The following is a 13,442-nucleotide window of genomic DNA, read 5'->3' on the forward strand; positions in this document are numbered from 1 at the left end:
CACCATTTCCAGGAAAAAGAGGCCCGCCTGAAAGTGGCTCCCACTGGTCAAGTTGGCAGTTTGAGCCACAGAACTTGGACAGTTGAAACAATCTGAGTTGATAAAAGGTCAAGAGTTCATAATATTAACAAGAGAAAAGTTAATATCATGAGTGAAAAAAGATACTTGTAATGCAAAAACGATGGATTATAAAAAGATATGTTTAATTTTTATTTTAATGTTAAGAATAAAGGGTACTTGGGTTCTTGTATTAACTATGTCTCGCTGTAAAATACAGATGTGTTTCTGTGGGAAGCAGGAAGGAAGGAAGGAAACTGTGTGGGAGCCAGGAGAGCCTGGGAGAAAGTAGGCACCGCGGCAAGAACAGGAGGTAGTCATGGCAACCCTCGGCCCACATCATAACCAGAGGAAAAGGCGGCCTGCAAGTCAGTTAGCCAGTGTCAGCCCCAGAAAACAAGCAGAGGTAGCGTTCGATGTTCCAAAAAGATGTCATAAAAATGAGCATGAACTACATGGATGCCAGTCTTTCCTCTACTAGGAGATGAAACCTCATGGATGTGTTGACTATAGTGAAGTCTGTTTTTAATTTAATTTCTTATTTGACAAATAAAAATTATATATGTTTATGGTATACAACATGATATTTTGAAATATGTATGCATTGTGGAATGGCTAAATCAGGCTAATTAACATATGCATTGCCTCATGTACTTATTTTTTGTGTGTAATAAGGACACTGAAAACCTACTGTAAGAAATGTTCAAGAACATGTCATATTGTTATTTAGTCATCATGTTGTACAGATCTCTTGAACTTATTCTGTAATGAAGTATTGATTAGAAGTACAGTTGACCCTTGAGGAACATGGTTTAAAATGTGCAAGTCCGATTATGCGTGAATTTTCTTCTGCCTCTGCCACCCCTGAGACAGCAAGACCAACCCCGCCTCCTCAGCCTACTCAATGGGAAGACAATGAGGATGAAGGCCTTTGTGATGACCCACTTCCACTTAATGAATAGTAAATATATCTTCTCTTATGATTTTCTTAACATTTTCTTTTCTCTGACTTACTTTATTGTAAGAATGAAGTTTATAATACATATAATAGAAAACATATATTGACTATGTTATCTGGAAGGCTTCAGGCCAACAGTAGGCGATTACTATAGTATTAAGTGTTTGGGAAGTCAGAAGTTGCATGTGGATTCTCAACTGCACAGGGAATCAATACCCCTACCCTGCATTGTTCGTGGGTCAACAGTACAGTGTTTTTTTAAAATGCTAACAGACCAGATCAATACCACATGATGACAGGACAATGGATTATGCAATTCTGGCCAAGCCAGACTTAAAAATGAACCATCTGGCCAGGACTCTTTGAAGTACCTAGGTCATGAAAGACAAAGACTGAGGGACTGAGCCCCAATAGAGGGGACTAAGGAGACATGGAAACATCTGTGATCCTGGATTGGACTTTGGGCAAGAAAAAGGAACATGGTGGAACATTGGGTGAAACCTGAATCAATTCTGTAGATTAGTTAACAGCATTGTAGCAATGTTAGTTCCCTGGTTTTGATCAAGGTACTATAGTTATATAAAGTGCTAACATTTGGAGAAGCTGAGTGAAAGGTATGTGGGAATTCTTTGTCCTATTTCTGTAACATTTTTGTAAGTTTTAAGTTATTTCAAAATGAAAAGTTAAAAAAAAATTTTAATTGCATTTTTAAAAGTCTATCCTTTAGGGATAGACACAAGGTTGCAAGAACCTGAAACCTACATGAGAGGCGGTGGTTCTTGCTTCAGCAAAGCATTACGCTGACATCAACAAACAGGGGAGGGGAAGCTGTCCTTGACTTACATTGGAGGAACTCTTCCCTGGTGCTGGGCTCAGGTTTCGAAGTCCGATATTTGCGCTGAACAACAGCAGACACTTGAGTCCTGATGTCATATTCCTCTAGAAAATCAGACAGTTAGGAATGCACGCCTGCCCAGGCCGTCGGGAGAATGAGGGCAGCAGGACTTCCCAGCAACGCCTCTCTGGGCTCCCTGGGGCAGGAAGGGGCTGGAGCTGGTCACGTCTCAGGGAAGCGTGCTGGAGGGACAACCTTTCCCTCCTGAGTAAGGCAAAATCTGCTGGAAAAGATCCCACACCAACTTGGATTTCACTTAAAAGTATAAGCGGCAACCTGAGGAGCTAGTCATGGAAGTGCCATGATGTGACCAGTTTACCTTCTCTTGGTCTAACTTGTAAAATAAAGCACCAAGATGAGGGCCCCTTAGTCACGGCCCCTCTGAAGGATGGCTTTGGAAATGACACGTTCCCCTTTATCTACCCCCCCTTCTGCGGCACTCTCACCGTCCTGTCAGTCACTACCTGTCACACACCTACCGCCGCCCGGGGCCCAGAGAGCCTCTCACCTTCCTTGGCAAACTCCTGGAGCTTTCCCTTGTAGTTCTCCAGCAACTGGACGAGGTGTGCAGTGGAGTCCGCGATGACCTTGCGGATGCCCGAGAGTTTGTCCTTCAGGCCTATGTAAACACTAGGGAAGGCGTCGCTGTCTTCCGCCTCCTTAAACTGGCGGTACTCCTGCAGAGAAGGAACGGCAGAACGTGCTCTCGTTCCTGTATTTCTTAATTTAGGCTGCTCTCCGCAGCACGCCACTTTCTACATCTGTGCCACGGGCTGACAGTAATGCGTCCTTCACAAAGAAAGCGTATGTAAAGTGTTCAGCTCAGGGTTTGACAATATAGAAGGCATTTTTCTGTGCTGCTAGACCCTAAGAAAAGCAAGTCTTTTAAAATCAAAAGATACTAGACGTCCACGAATAGCTCCCATGCACAGCCAGACTGGAGGCCAAAGAGTAAGAACATTCCTGCTCCGTTCATTCTCTCAGCTCTTTTTAAAAATTTCTTTTTAATGTTTAATTTTTTTGGATAATTTAAACCCAAGCCATGGTGTGGTGGAGAATTGAGGAGCTGATTGCAGTATCTGAAGATCCACAAACAAGTACTCGGGCAGGAATGCTGCCTTTTCCTTATTAATTTAATCCAATGCATAATTTTCTGTAATTCTTATACTGTGCTTAAGAGTTTGGAAAGTGTTTGCACATAAGCAATCACATGAAGCCACTTAAATTTCAAAACAATGTGGTGATCAGGAAAGATTGATTTCAGGCATAACACAACATCAAAATTCAGACTTAATTGAAGCATTAAAGAGCAGAAAACTCACTGATGAAAACCATTTTTATCCCAAAATGGTTAGATAGAGCCATGGAAGTCCAAAGCAGAGAGTTGATAAGAAAGATAAATCAACTATTAATGTTGTATATAGATTTGTACTGTACCTGTCAAAAGTAGCATTTTAAATCAGCAGGGGAAAGGATGAATTATTCGATAAATGTTATTGTTTTGATTGACTAACAATTTGGGGGAAAATAAGTTATCTTTCACCAAAATAAATAAAATTTATTTTATACATATTAAAGTTTTTATGTTAAAAGTAAAGTTACAAAAGGAGAAAAGAAAACAAAGAGAAATTATATACTCTTTAAGTAGGAGATCTTGGGAGAAACTTATGGCACAGGAAGCCAAATATTTATTTTTTGCGTAATATTGAAAAGCAACTAAACTGACAGAAAGCGAGATACTGTCAGTGTTTTTGTCTATCTTTCTCTGCTTCTCTTTCTCTTACTCATTAAAACTATGACTGTCTTTGAGTTCTGGGATTGTGGGTGATTTTTCCCCCTCATTCTGTATTTTCCAAGTTTTTCCACAACAAACATTTATGTTTATTATAACCAGAAAAGAATTTTTTCAGAAATGCAAGTAAGAAAAATCATTTGTATTTTGGAATATTAAAACTTATAAGCAACTCTATAAATTGTTTACACCAGATAAATGAGAAATTTGAGACCAGAGAGGTTAAATGACTTCCTAAAACCTACACAGCTGTTTAGTGACAGATCCAGGATGACAGAATTTACCCCACACTAGTGTTCCTTTCCTGCAAGAGCACGTGTTCTTTGGATCTGGCTCTGATGGCCTGTGGCTTAATATCTAATGATAAATTATAATGAAAAGTTCCGCCTCCTCTGTTGACCCTTCCTCCATGGCGCCAGCACACACAGCCCTCTCTGAAAAGCAGAGGGCTCCATGTCATCCCTGCCAGGCAAGCCTCTCTGTACCACCAACCTACCACGACAGCAGAGCGCTTTACAAAACACGCTTACTGCTCTCATCACGTTCTTCACAGCCAGATGCCCGCCTGGCCTCAACCCCAGGGCTATGCTCCCCGCATCCTGTGCTCCACCCTTGTGGAAGTGTCTTCGCCTCCTGAGTCAGCTGTGTGTTCTTAAACCTCTGAGCCATTGCACATGCTGTTCCCTTTACCTGGAGCATACTGCACCTTGAACCTGACTCATCTTCCAGGACCTGCTTCAAGCTTCCCTGCTTTGAGCAGTCCTCCCTCCCTAACCCTCCTGTATTCTGCTGAATTAAAATCTGCCCCTCTCTGTTCCCACAGCTCCCTGTGTACCCCATTTATCAAAGAGCAGATTTGCCATTCGCAGATCTGTCACAGCCTAGCAGGCTGAGCCCGGCCCCTGCCCGCCCCGTACCTCCAGGAACAGGACGGTGTTGCTGATGGCCGCTACCCTCTCCAGCTCCTCCCTGCTCTTCTCCATCTCTGCGCTGCGGTACTCCAGGTGGGCCTTGATGCCGTTGGCCTGGCTCAGAGCAGCCTGCTCCTTCTCCTCCAAGAAGAGCATCACGTCGGCCTGGGCCTTCCTCACAGCAGCAAGGAGTTTCCCAAACTGCTCTTCGGCCACCGCTCTTACCTCTGACACTGACACCTGGCAGGGATGGGGTGGGGACAGCCAAGCACCTGTCAGCGAGGCAACCAACCTTATCAACACTCAACATGCAGAAACATAAACTTGAGAAACCCGTAAATTAGGGAGCAATTTTCCATTGTAAAAGGAAGCCTTTATTCTCACATGAATTCTGGGTTCCTGGAAAAATGATTTTCTTTTTAACTTAGTCTCCTCATCCATTTGATGAAAAAGCGAATGACTACATGGCCTCTGAGATTTCTTCCAACTCTGACAGTCTGGGACTGTTAATTGAGTTTCTAAAATTGATTTTCCTACAGGGATAAATATTCAGTATACTTGATAGACATATTTCAAGAAGCAAATTACCAATTTGGCTTTTTGGTACAAATCAGTAGCATGAATTAGTTTTCTTAGCATTTCATTATGCCTGATGAAACTGACCACTGAGTCTATCAGAGCCAAAAGCACAGCTAAGATTATAGTGTCTCTACCAGGCACAGAGTTGCCACAAAATGTTTAGAGTGTGAATAGACAACCACGGCACCCAAGCAATTGCAGGATGAGCATATTCATGCAGATTGGAATGCTACATTCAAATGAGACATAAAACAAAATCAGTGTGACAGATATTAAAGGGTTGCATGATGATGCTTGTGTATGTGGAACTCATCCACATGGCAAACATCCTTTCTGAATGCCTTCCATCAATATTATATTCACACAATCCAAGCTCTAAATGTTTTCCTATATATATATACACATATATACATACATATATGTGTGTGTGTGTATATATATATATATTTTTTTTTTTAGACAGAGTCTTGCTCTTTTTGCCTGGACCAGAGTGCCGTAGTGTCAACCTAGCTCACAGCAACCTCAAACTCCTGGGCTTGAGCGGATCCTCCTGCCTCAGCCTCCTAAGCAGCTGGGACCAGAGGCACACACCACCATGCCCGGCTAATGTCTTCCTACTTTTAATAGAGACGGGGTCTCGCTCTTGCTCAGGCTGGTCTCGAACTCCTGACCTAAAGCAAACCTCCCACCTCAGCCTCCCAGAGTGCTAGGATTGTAGGCATGAGCCACCATGCCCGGCCTGTTTTCTTCTTTTCTTTGGCAGTTCTTAAGTATCAGTGCAGAAAGCTTCTGCTGCTATTGTCCAGTTGCAACTCATCACACATATATTAACTACCTTGTTAAATTTCATGTGAAGGTCTTGGGCACAATTGCCTTTGCTCAGACTCCTTTCACTCCCCCACAGCCCACAAACACTGACTATCTTGCTAAACCTCATATAAAGGTCTCAGATACAATTTCTTCTGCTCTTGTTCCCTTTACCCCACCCCCACCCCCACCCCACAGCCCGAAGCCCATTCTCTGCCTGCCCCAGTCTTGCCATTGTCCCGCACACCCCCTCCCATTGAGGAGAGCCCTCTGAGCAGCCCCTCCAGCTGGTGTTTTCTCTTCCTCCTCCCAAGTTAAGGGCCAGCCCTGCACACCAGGGCTCGAAAGGCAGCCAAAACAACAGACACCCCCAGTCAGAGGCTACAGGGGCGCCTCTGCCAGGCAGAGAGGAAGAATAAGACCCGGCCCAGTACAAGAGGATCCAGAAAGAATAAAACTCTGGGCCCAGGACATGTGGGGGCCTTGAGGCTTGGAAGGAGATGGGAAGAAAAAGTGATGCCACGGACAGGTGGTTCTCTGCCTGGCTGGGGAGCCTGGGTCCACCAGGGCTCAGGAATGCAATCCCACTAGAATGACGAGTCTCTGATCAGCCTTCACCTGGTGGTGGGAGGAATGAGCTGGGAAAGAAAGCGGAGGGGGGGAGGCATCTTTACTGGAGGGGTGGTGGGAAGATATGCAGAACCTCCCCACATTCTTGTTTGTGTGCCAACTTTTCCATCACCCGTTGGCTTCCTTGAGGCAGGGGCAGCTGGACAGAGCTGGAAACAAATAAACTGCAGTGAGGAAGAGGGCAGATGGCGGATTTTCTCCAGATCCCTCGAGCCCACACCGGGAAGAAACTTGGAGCAGATGGCAGTGTTGAGAAGTGAGGGCACTTTGGGAGGCCCAAGGACAGCTGCTGCCGCGGCTCCCTTTGAGCCCTGGATGCTCGGGGCTGGCCCTGGCCCCTGGGAGGAGGAACAGCCGCGCCTGAAGGGGTTGTGAAGAGCTCTCAGGTAGGATGGAGGTGGGTGGGGACAATGGGGAAACCAAGGCAGACAGAGAATGGGCTCTGGGCTCTGGGCTCTGGGGTGGGGATTCAGAGCACTGTCTGAAGAGTGAATACCTGAGGACCAGGGAAGCCACCTGGGTTCCACCTGGGCCCCTCAAGCAGCACACCTGCTGCCAGGGCTCTGCCAAGCGCAGCCTCCGCAGCCCTCTGACACCCCCAACCCCCCACTTTCTGCTCATCTGGGAGCGAGAACCCTCTGCTGCCCACCTGGTCACCCCTTTAATTACATAAAACAGGAGTCGCAATAACAACCAATGCGTAGTTGGGTCTCACTGTGTGCCAGGCCCTGCTCTAAACACCTTACTCACGTTATCTCCTCGCCACCCTAAAAGGCAGGCACTACTAGGGTCCCCACTTCTTAGACAAGGAAACTGAGACCCCAGTGACTGCAGTGATTTGCCCGGGATCACACAGCTAAGGGGACCCAGACAGCCTGTCCAGAGCCCATCCCTTCGACCGCCAATCCACACTGCCGTGCGGCAGGGACTGAAGGGACTCCGTGTGGCTGCAGCCCAGCACTCGGCGGGCACAGCTGTCCCTGTGGACGTGGCACTCTCACTAGGACGAGCTGGGGTGGGAATGGGTGGATCGGCTGAGCCCTCAGCCCATAGGTTCCACGTAGGGGTTGCAGGGAGGGCTGGGCCTCAGCTCAATAGACTAGAGCCCTCCCAGGACCAGACAAGGGATGGGACTTAGCTCCTTGGTCACTGTGGGCACCAATTAAGGGGCGCCAGCTACACCCATAGTGGGCCAAACACGCAGGCTGCTGCTGGGCAGGTGACCAAAAGAAAATGATGCCAAGTCTCCCCAGCAATTCCTGAACCAACTTTTACAGGCGTTGTCTCCTTGTCACTGAGACAACCGTAACTGGATTTAAATCTAAATGTCAAATTATATTTCCATGTTGCCAACAAGTAAAGACAGAGAAACCGACCTCAGAAGTCAGCCGAGGTTTGCTCAGCCGTCTGGGAGTGGGGGGAGCATTGTTGGTGTTTTATCCCAGCTCCCTGCTTACTCAGCCTCCCCACCCACTCGGGCTCCAGGTGTCCAGGCCCCCTGAGTCACGGGCCCAGAAAGCAGGAGCAGGGCCAGGTGAGTCCATTTACCCTCTAGCACCACGACGCGTGGGTTCCTGGTGGAAGCTCGATGCCATGAGGCTCAGACACTTGAGTCTAAAGACAAAATCCGAGATCCGAGATCCAAGCCCCCCCCACCGCAGAGGCCGCCCTCAGGAGGAGGGTGAAAGGGCGGCCTCACATCCTGCTGGTGGACTGACTCCTGCTGTGGCGCCTCATTCCCGAACCTTCCCTTGGGAAATACTTCTTTCCTGCGTATAAATGGTATGTGTGGAAGGATGTTACTGCCCAGACGATGACAAGTAAATAGTACAGGCAGGAGTGGCCACGAACCTGTCAAAGTAGCCAACAGTTGATGGTTTAAAGACCTAGGGTGGTGCATATGCCTGTCAACAGGCTGAGGCGTTCTTAGGTGGAGAGAACAAGGCCCAGGCCCTCCTGTTCCGCCAGTCTGGGGGCCCCAGACAAGTCTTCTCATCCCTCTGGGTCTTCATGGCCCTTGTACATGGTGGCATTGTAAGAGCTACTCCTCTGGTCCCCATGCGATTACATGGAGAACTGAGTAGTAGTAAGGATCAAAATGTCTAAAAATTAAAGAGCTGGAAAAACGTACGCTGCTCCATGTGGTTCTCCAGTTATATGGAGCCTGGAAATCAACTATCTCTGAAGATTTACAAGGCTTTAAAGGGACAATTATTTTTCTTCCTTTTATAAAATATTGTGGGTAAGAAAGATGTTTCTGCTGGGTACAGTGGCTCATGCTTATAGTCCCAACAACTCAAGAGGCTGACTTGGGAGGATCACTTGAGCCCAGGAGTCCATCTCTAAAAAAATTTTTTTTCTAATAAAAAAAAAAAGACTTTTCATCTTTCAGCAGCTAGTTAGTTATAAACACCAGGAGGTGGACATTAAGTTGAAATGGATACATGCATTGGAGATGGATGGATGGATGAGTGGATGGATAGATGGAGGATGTATGGATAGAAGATGGATGGAATCATTCATTCTCAGTATACAAAGACGATACTGCTGACTCACTGCTGTAGGGTAGGTGCTTTGCATTCTCTTCTGCGTGGTGTTATTGGCTTGCCACTGATGAGAGGCATTTGCAGAACTGCTTATAGTCTATTTGGAGGCCCCTCCTGCCTACTTGGAGTCTATTTGCAAAACGGCCACAAACCAGACAGGCTGCAGCTTAGCGCTTGGCACACCACTGGCCTTCTCATGGAGCAGCCACTGATCCAGCATTTCTCCACTCTTTTGTCTGGCTGCCAGGACGCAAGACTTCTGAGACTTACACACAGACCATACTTTTGTGATGGAAGAAACCAAGATGACATATAATTTCTGGAGTTCTGACTAAACACCCAGCCCTAGACACACACACACTCACACACACACACACACACACTCTCTTTTCTCCTGGTCAAGAAAGCAAATTCAAATATATTAATAAAAATAAGAATGCTGTTCTTACAGGACTAGACTTGGTTCCACTGCATGTTATTAAAAAGCAAATCACTTGGCAGTATGGAAATTTAAGCTAATTTTATATCAAATCTTGGCATCAAGGTATCAAGGTGAGCTACCCCATGGTGTAGCCAATGGTACCAAATTCTGACTTGCTGAGGAACCCAAGGCACCTGTAGACCCCAGGCTAGGCCTGCGGCCTCATGTCCCACACCGCCATATGGGCCTGGCTGGCCCTAGAGTGGCAGCCAGGTGTGCTGAAGCCGACAGGGGACCCAGACCAGCCTTACCAGAACAGACTTGTGGTTGGCCTGGAGCCTGGCGATGGCATTTTCATTCAACTTGAGCTTCCGCTCCAGGTCTAACTGGGTGCCCCGAAGTTCAGCCTAAGGGGCAGAAAGGAGAGAGTTAGGGAGGAAGGAGCCCGTGCACACAGAAGGTCCCATGGAAAAGGGCACTTTCCACTCTGAGGTCTCTGCCTTCACCTCTGAGAGGGAGTGTGACGTCTGAGGCTGGTGTCAGAAGCCGCCTGGAGCCACACAGCATGGGTGGCGAGCCAGCTCCCTCCCGGGGCTGAAGGCAGCATAAATCTGCACAAATGCACTGGGCACGTCCACTGTGCTGGTCAGTATTTCAAAGCATTTATATGGATTACCTCATATCATCCTTACCACACCAATATTAGGTAAAAATTATTATTATTACGATTTCCTAGATGATAAAATCAAGCCACTATCCGGGCTCCTCAGTGGAGTTGAGCTTGGGCCCCCAGAACAGCCTCACAATGAGAACAGGCGGGAGCCCGGCGGCCAGGTGGGAAACCCAGTTCTTTATCTGCCAGTTGAGACTCTGGACAAATTTACTTCCGTGTAGGAAAAGCACACTTTCTTTTTCTTATACTCACACTCAACACAAAACTTTCGTGACCAAACGTGTGGGTTTTGTTTCCCGCACCAAGCGATTCACTGACACCAGCTGGGCTTCCTAAACCTTAACTCAATTCTGACACTATCTACTTGGAGAGAGTGTCAGGTCCACAGGTGAGGGCTCAGTCCCACAAGACTGCCCCCCTCCAGATGCCAGTCGAAAGTCCAGCTGCTTCTATGCTTCTGACCAAGCAGCTGTAAATCAGAGGTTCCCAAAATCCCTTCCTCAAGTTTGATTAGTTCCTAGACTGGCTCACAGAATTCACAGAAACACTTTGCTTGCATCCACCTGTTTATTAAAAAAGGATATGACTCAGAAACAGCCCATGGGAGAGATGCCTGGGGCAGGCCAGGGGAGGGCTGCCGGGCTGGGGGCCTCTCCAGGAGCCCCACCCGCCAGCCACCCCCACGTGTTCAATAGTCCAGGAGCTCCGGAAACCCGGCCTTTTGAGTTTTGAGTTTTGAGTTTTGGCTTCCTCACATAGGCATGATCATCGGCCACTGGTGATCAACTCAACCTTCAGCCCCACTTCTCTCCCGGGCGTCAGAGGATGGGGCTGAACCTTCCAACCCCTTAATCACAGGGTTGGTTTCCCTGGCAACTAGCCCCCATCCTGAGGGTATTCAGGAGCCCAGCCACCAGGCATCTCACCAGCAGACAAAAAAAAAAAATACTTATTACTACAGAGATTCCAAGGGTTTTTTGAGCTGTGAGCCAGAAAATGGGGGCAGAAGCCAAACACATATTTCTTATTATTTCATGACTAATGCCTTCAAACTCATTTCTTCACCTGTGAGCTGGGGATAAATAAAGTGTCTACGTTATAGGATTATGAGAAAAGGGATTGAATGAGATAATGTACGTTAATAAGAATTTGGATAGTACCAGGCACATCGTAAGTGCCCCATAAATGCCAGCGATTGCCATCATCATCATCACCACTGTTGTTACTATTATTGCTGCCACAGCTACTTTCCTTCACAGGCTCTGGGCAGAGCCACCCCCAGCCATGGCCAGTGCTTGCCCGGGAACCTGGGGTTTGCCTGCTTGGCCCCGGCTGCACTCTCACCTCCAGGGACTCACTAAGCACCTTCTGCCCAGGAGTGTGCCAAGGCACAAAACCTAAGCCTTTGTAAACTTCAAAGGTCCTGTCACCTTCCTACTTCCTTAAAAGCAAGATAGGAACAACAACAAAAAGCTTTCACTGTTAATAGCGTCTGTCTGCATTTAAAGCTGTGAGTCATTATGCCCTAATAAAACCCAGACGGCAGAAATTATCCATCTCTTCATTCTCCCACCGAAGCCTGGGGGGAGGGAGGCCGGCCCCATGAAGGGAGCAGCAGGCAGGGCCGCCTCTCCAGGATGCTCTGCAGAAGGCACGACGGTTCGCTCAGGCTCCAGGTCACTGAGCTGAGGGAGCCCCAGCGACGTGTCACCCTGATGCCTGAAACCGGATGCCTGGGAATGGGGGTGGGGGTCTGGCCAATTTGGGGCCAATCCTGAAATCCTGATCTACTGGAAAGGCTTACACAGTGACCCATTCTGGGGGAGGGTGACACATGAACTGCTTGCTTGAAGGTGGTGAAGACACAACAGAACACACCTCAGCAGCACCCAAACAGCATGGACCCCGAATACGGCAAAGCAGTCGGCGGCAGCGAAGCCATAGGGAGACACCCGGGGTCTCAGGGAGCAGGCAGCGTCTCTCCGCCATCTGCAGACTGCCATTAAAGGAGAAGAGGGCTCCGATGGACCTCATGGGGAACTCTGAGTGAGTCACCAGAAGGAAAGGCACTCCCAATTACCACAAAAGGTGGAGCCACTGGTGGAGACTTGTGTCTCCAGTTATTCCTGTTCTAGAAAATGATGGGATGCCTCAAACTCCACTTCGGGATTTCCCAAGACGTCAGCCACACACACCTCGGGGCGGGTGGGCCCCGCAGGGAGCAGGACAGAGTGTCTAGGAGCGTGGGAGCCCTACGCTGACAGCGCGGAGCAGCCTTCCTCCCTCAGCGAGGCCATCGCTGTGGTCTGAGCGGCCAACGCAGATGCCCTTACCCACTAGCATGGAGCCTAAGGGCAACGAAACAACAGCGGATACTGGCCCAGGGTTCAGGGCCCAGCCGGCATGGCAAATTTCTGAATTCCTGCAGCTATAAGAAAACCCACACTCTTGCTAACCTCCCTAACAACAGGAGCTGTCAGGCAAATTATCAGACACTGCCTAACTCTGATTCATAGCCCACCCCACTGCAAATCGGACTGGACGTTGGACAGCCTTGCAAGCATTCTTTTCTGATAAGCAATGCAGACCTTAAGCCAGCTTCGGCTAGCTTATACAGGCTGCATACAAACTGTCTTTGTGTCCTATAGTTCACCTTTTGACATAAAGAGCCAAATTCCACCTCATTTTAATGCCAAAACCCTGCTTCAAAGTGAACACGGGATGTATATTCCATATAGGCTTACCCATTGTGCCTGCACTCAGCTCAGCTCATCAATATGTATAGCTTTTCCCCAAAACCTGCTGATATATATGATTCTGTTGTAATGCAGACCCTGTGAGGCATAAAACCCAAACTGTCCCTTCCCTCTTCTGAGAGAGAGCACCTTCAGTGCACACCATAGACTATCTCTTGCTGGTTTGCAAACCGATATCACCAATAAAGCTCTCCTTTCTACTATTTATACTGGCTATCCTGATGGCCTTTTGGATAATACCACAAATGTGCCAAAGGCACAATATTTTAGGTCCAAAGACTCGCCACTTGCTGGCTCTATGATCTTTGTCAAATCAGTTAGCTTCTCCTCTGGTGCAAGACCACATAAATATGTTAACAGAATTGTTCCTTCTGTCTACAGAGCTAAGGAGGTACCCAGAGCTTGGTGGACTGGAGC

At 47.7% G+C, this 13,442-nt stretch overlaps 1 protein-coding gene across 2 annotated transcripts in view; it reads right to left on the reverse strand.

The window, feature by feature from the left end:
- The window catches only part of TRIM16 (tripartite motif containing 16), a 44,614-nt gene that overhangs the window by 2,669 nt on the left and 28,503 nt on the right, over window positions 1–13,442 (reverse strand). For both annotated transcript variants that reach the window (XM_012747890.3, XM_012747883.3), the window contains 4 exons: window positions 9,908–10,003; window positions 4,620–4,853; window positions 2,419–2,587; window positions 1,859–1,954 (listed from right to left, as the gene is read on the reverse strand). In XM_012747890.3, coding sequence (XP_012603344.2) covers window positions 1,859–1,954; window positions 2,419–2,587; window positions 4,620–4,853; window positions 9,908–10,003 — 595 coding nt within the window. The remainder of the gene's footprint in view (window positions 1–1,858; window positions 1,955–2,418; window positions 2,588–4,619; window positions 4,854–9,907; window positions 10,004–13,442) is intronic.

This window comes from Microcebus murinus, chromosome 18 (assembly GCF_040939455.1).
Source record: "Microcebus murinus isolate Inina chromosome 18, M.murinus_Inina_mat1.0, whole genome shotgun sequence".
Taxonomy (NCBI): domain Eukaryota; kingdom Metazoa; phylum Chordata; class Mammalia; order Primates; family Cheirogaleidae; genus Microcebus; species Microcebus murinus.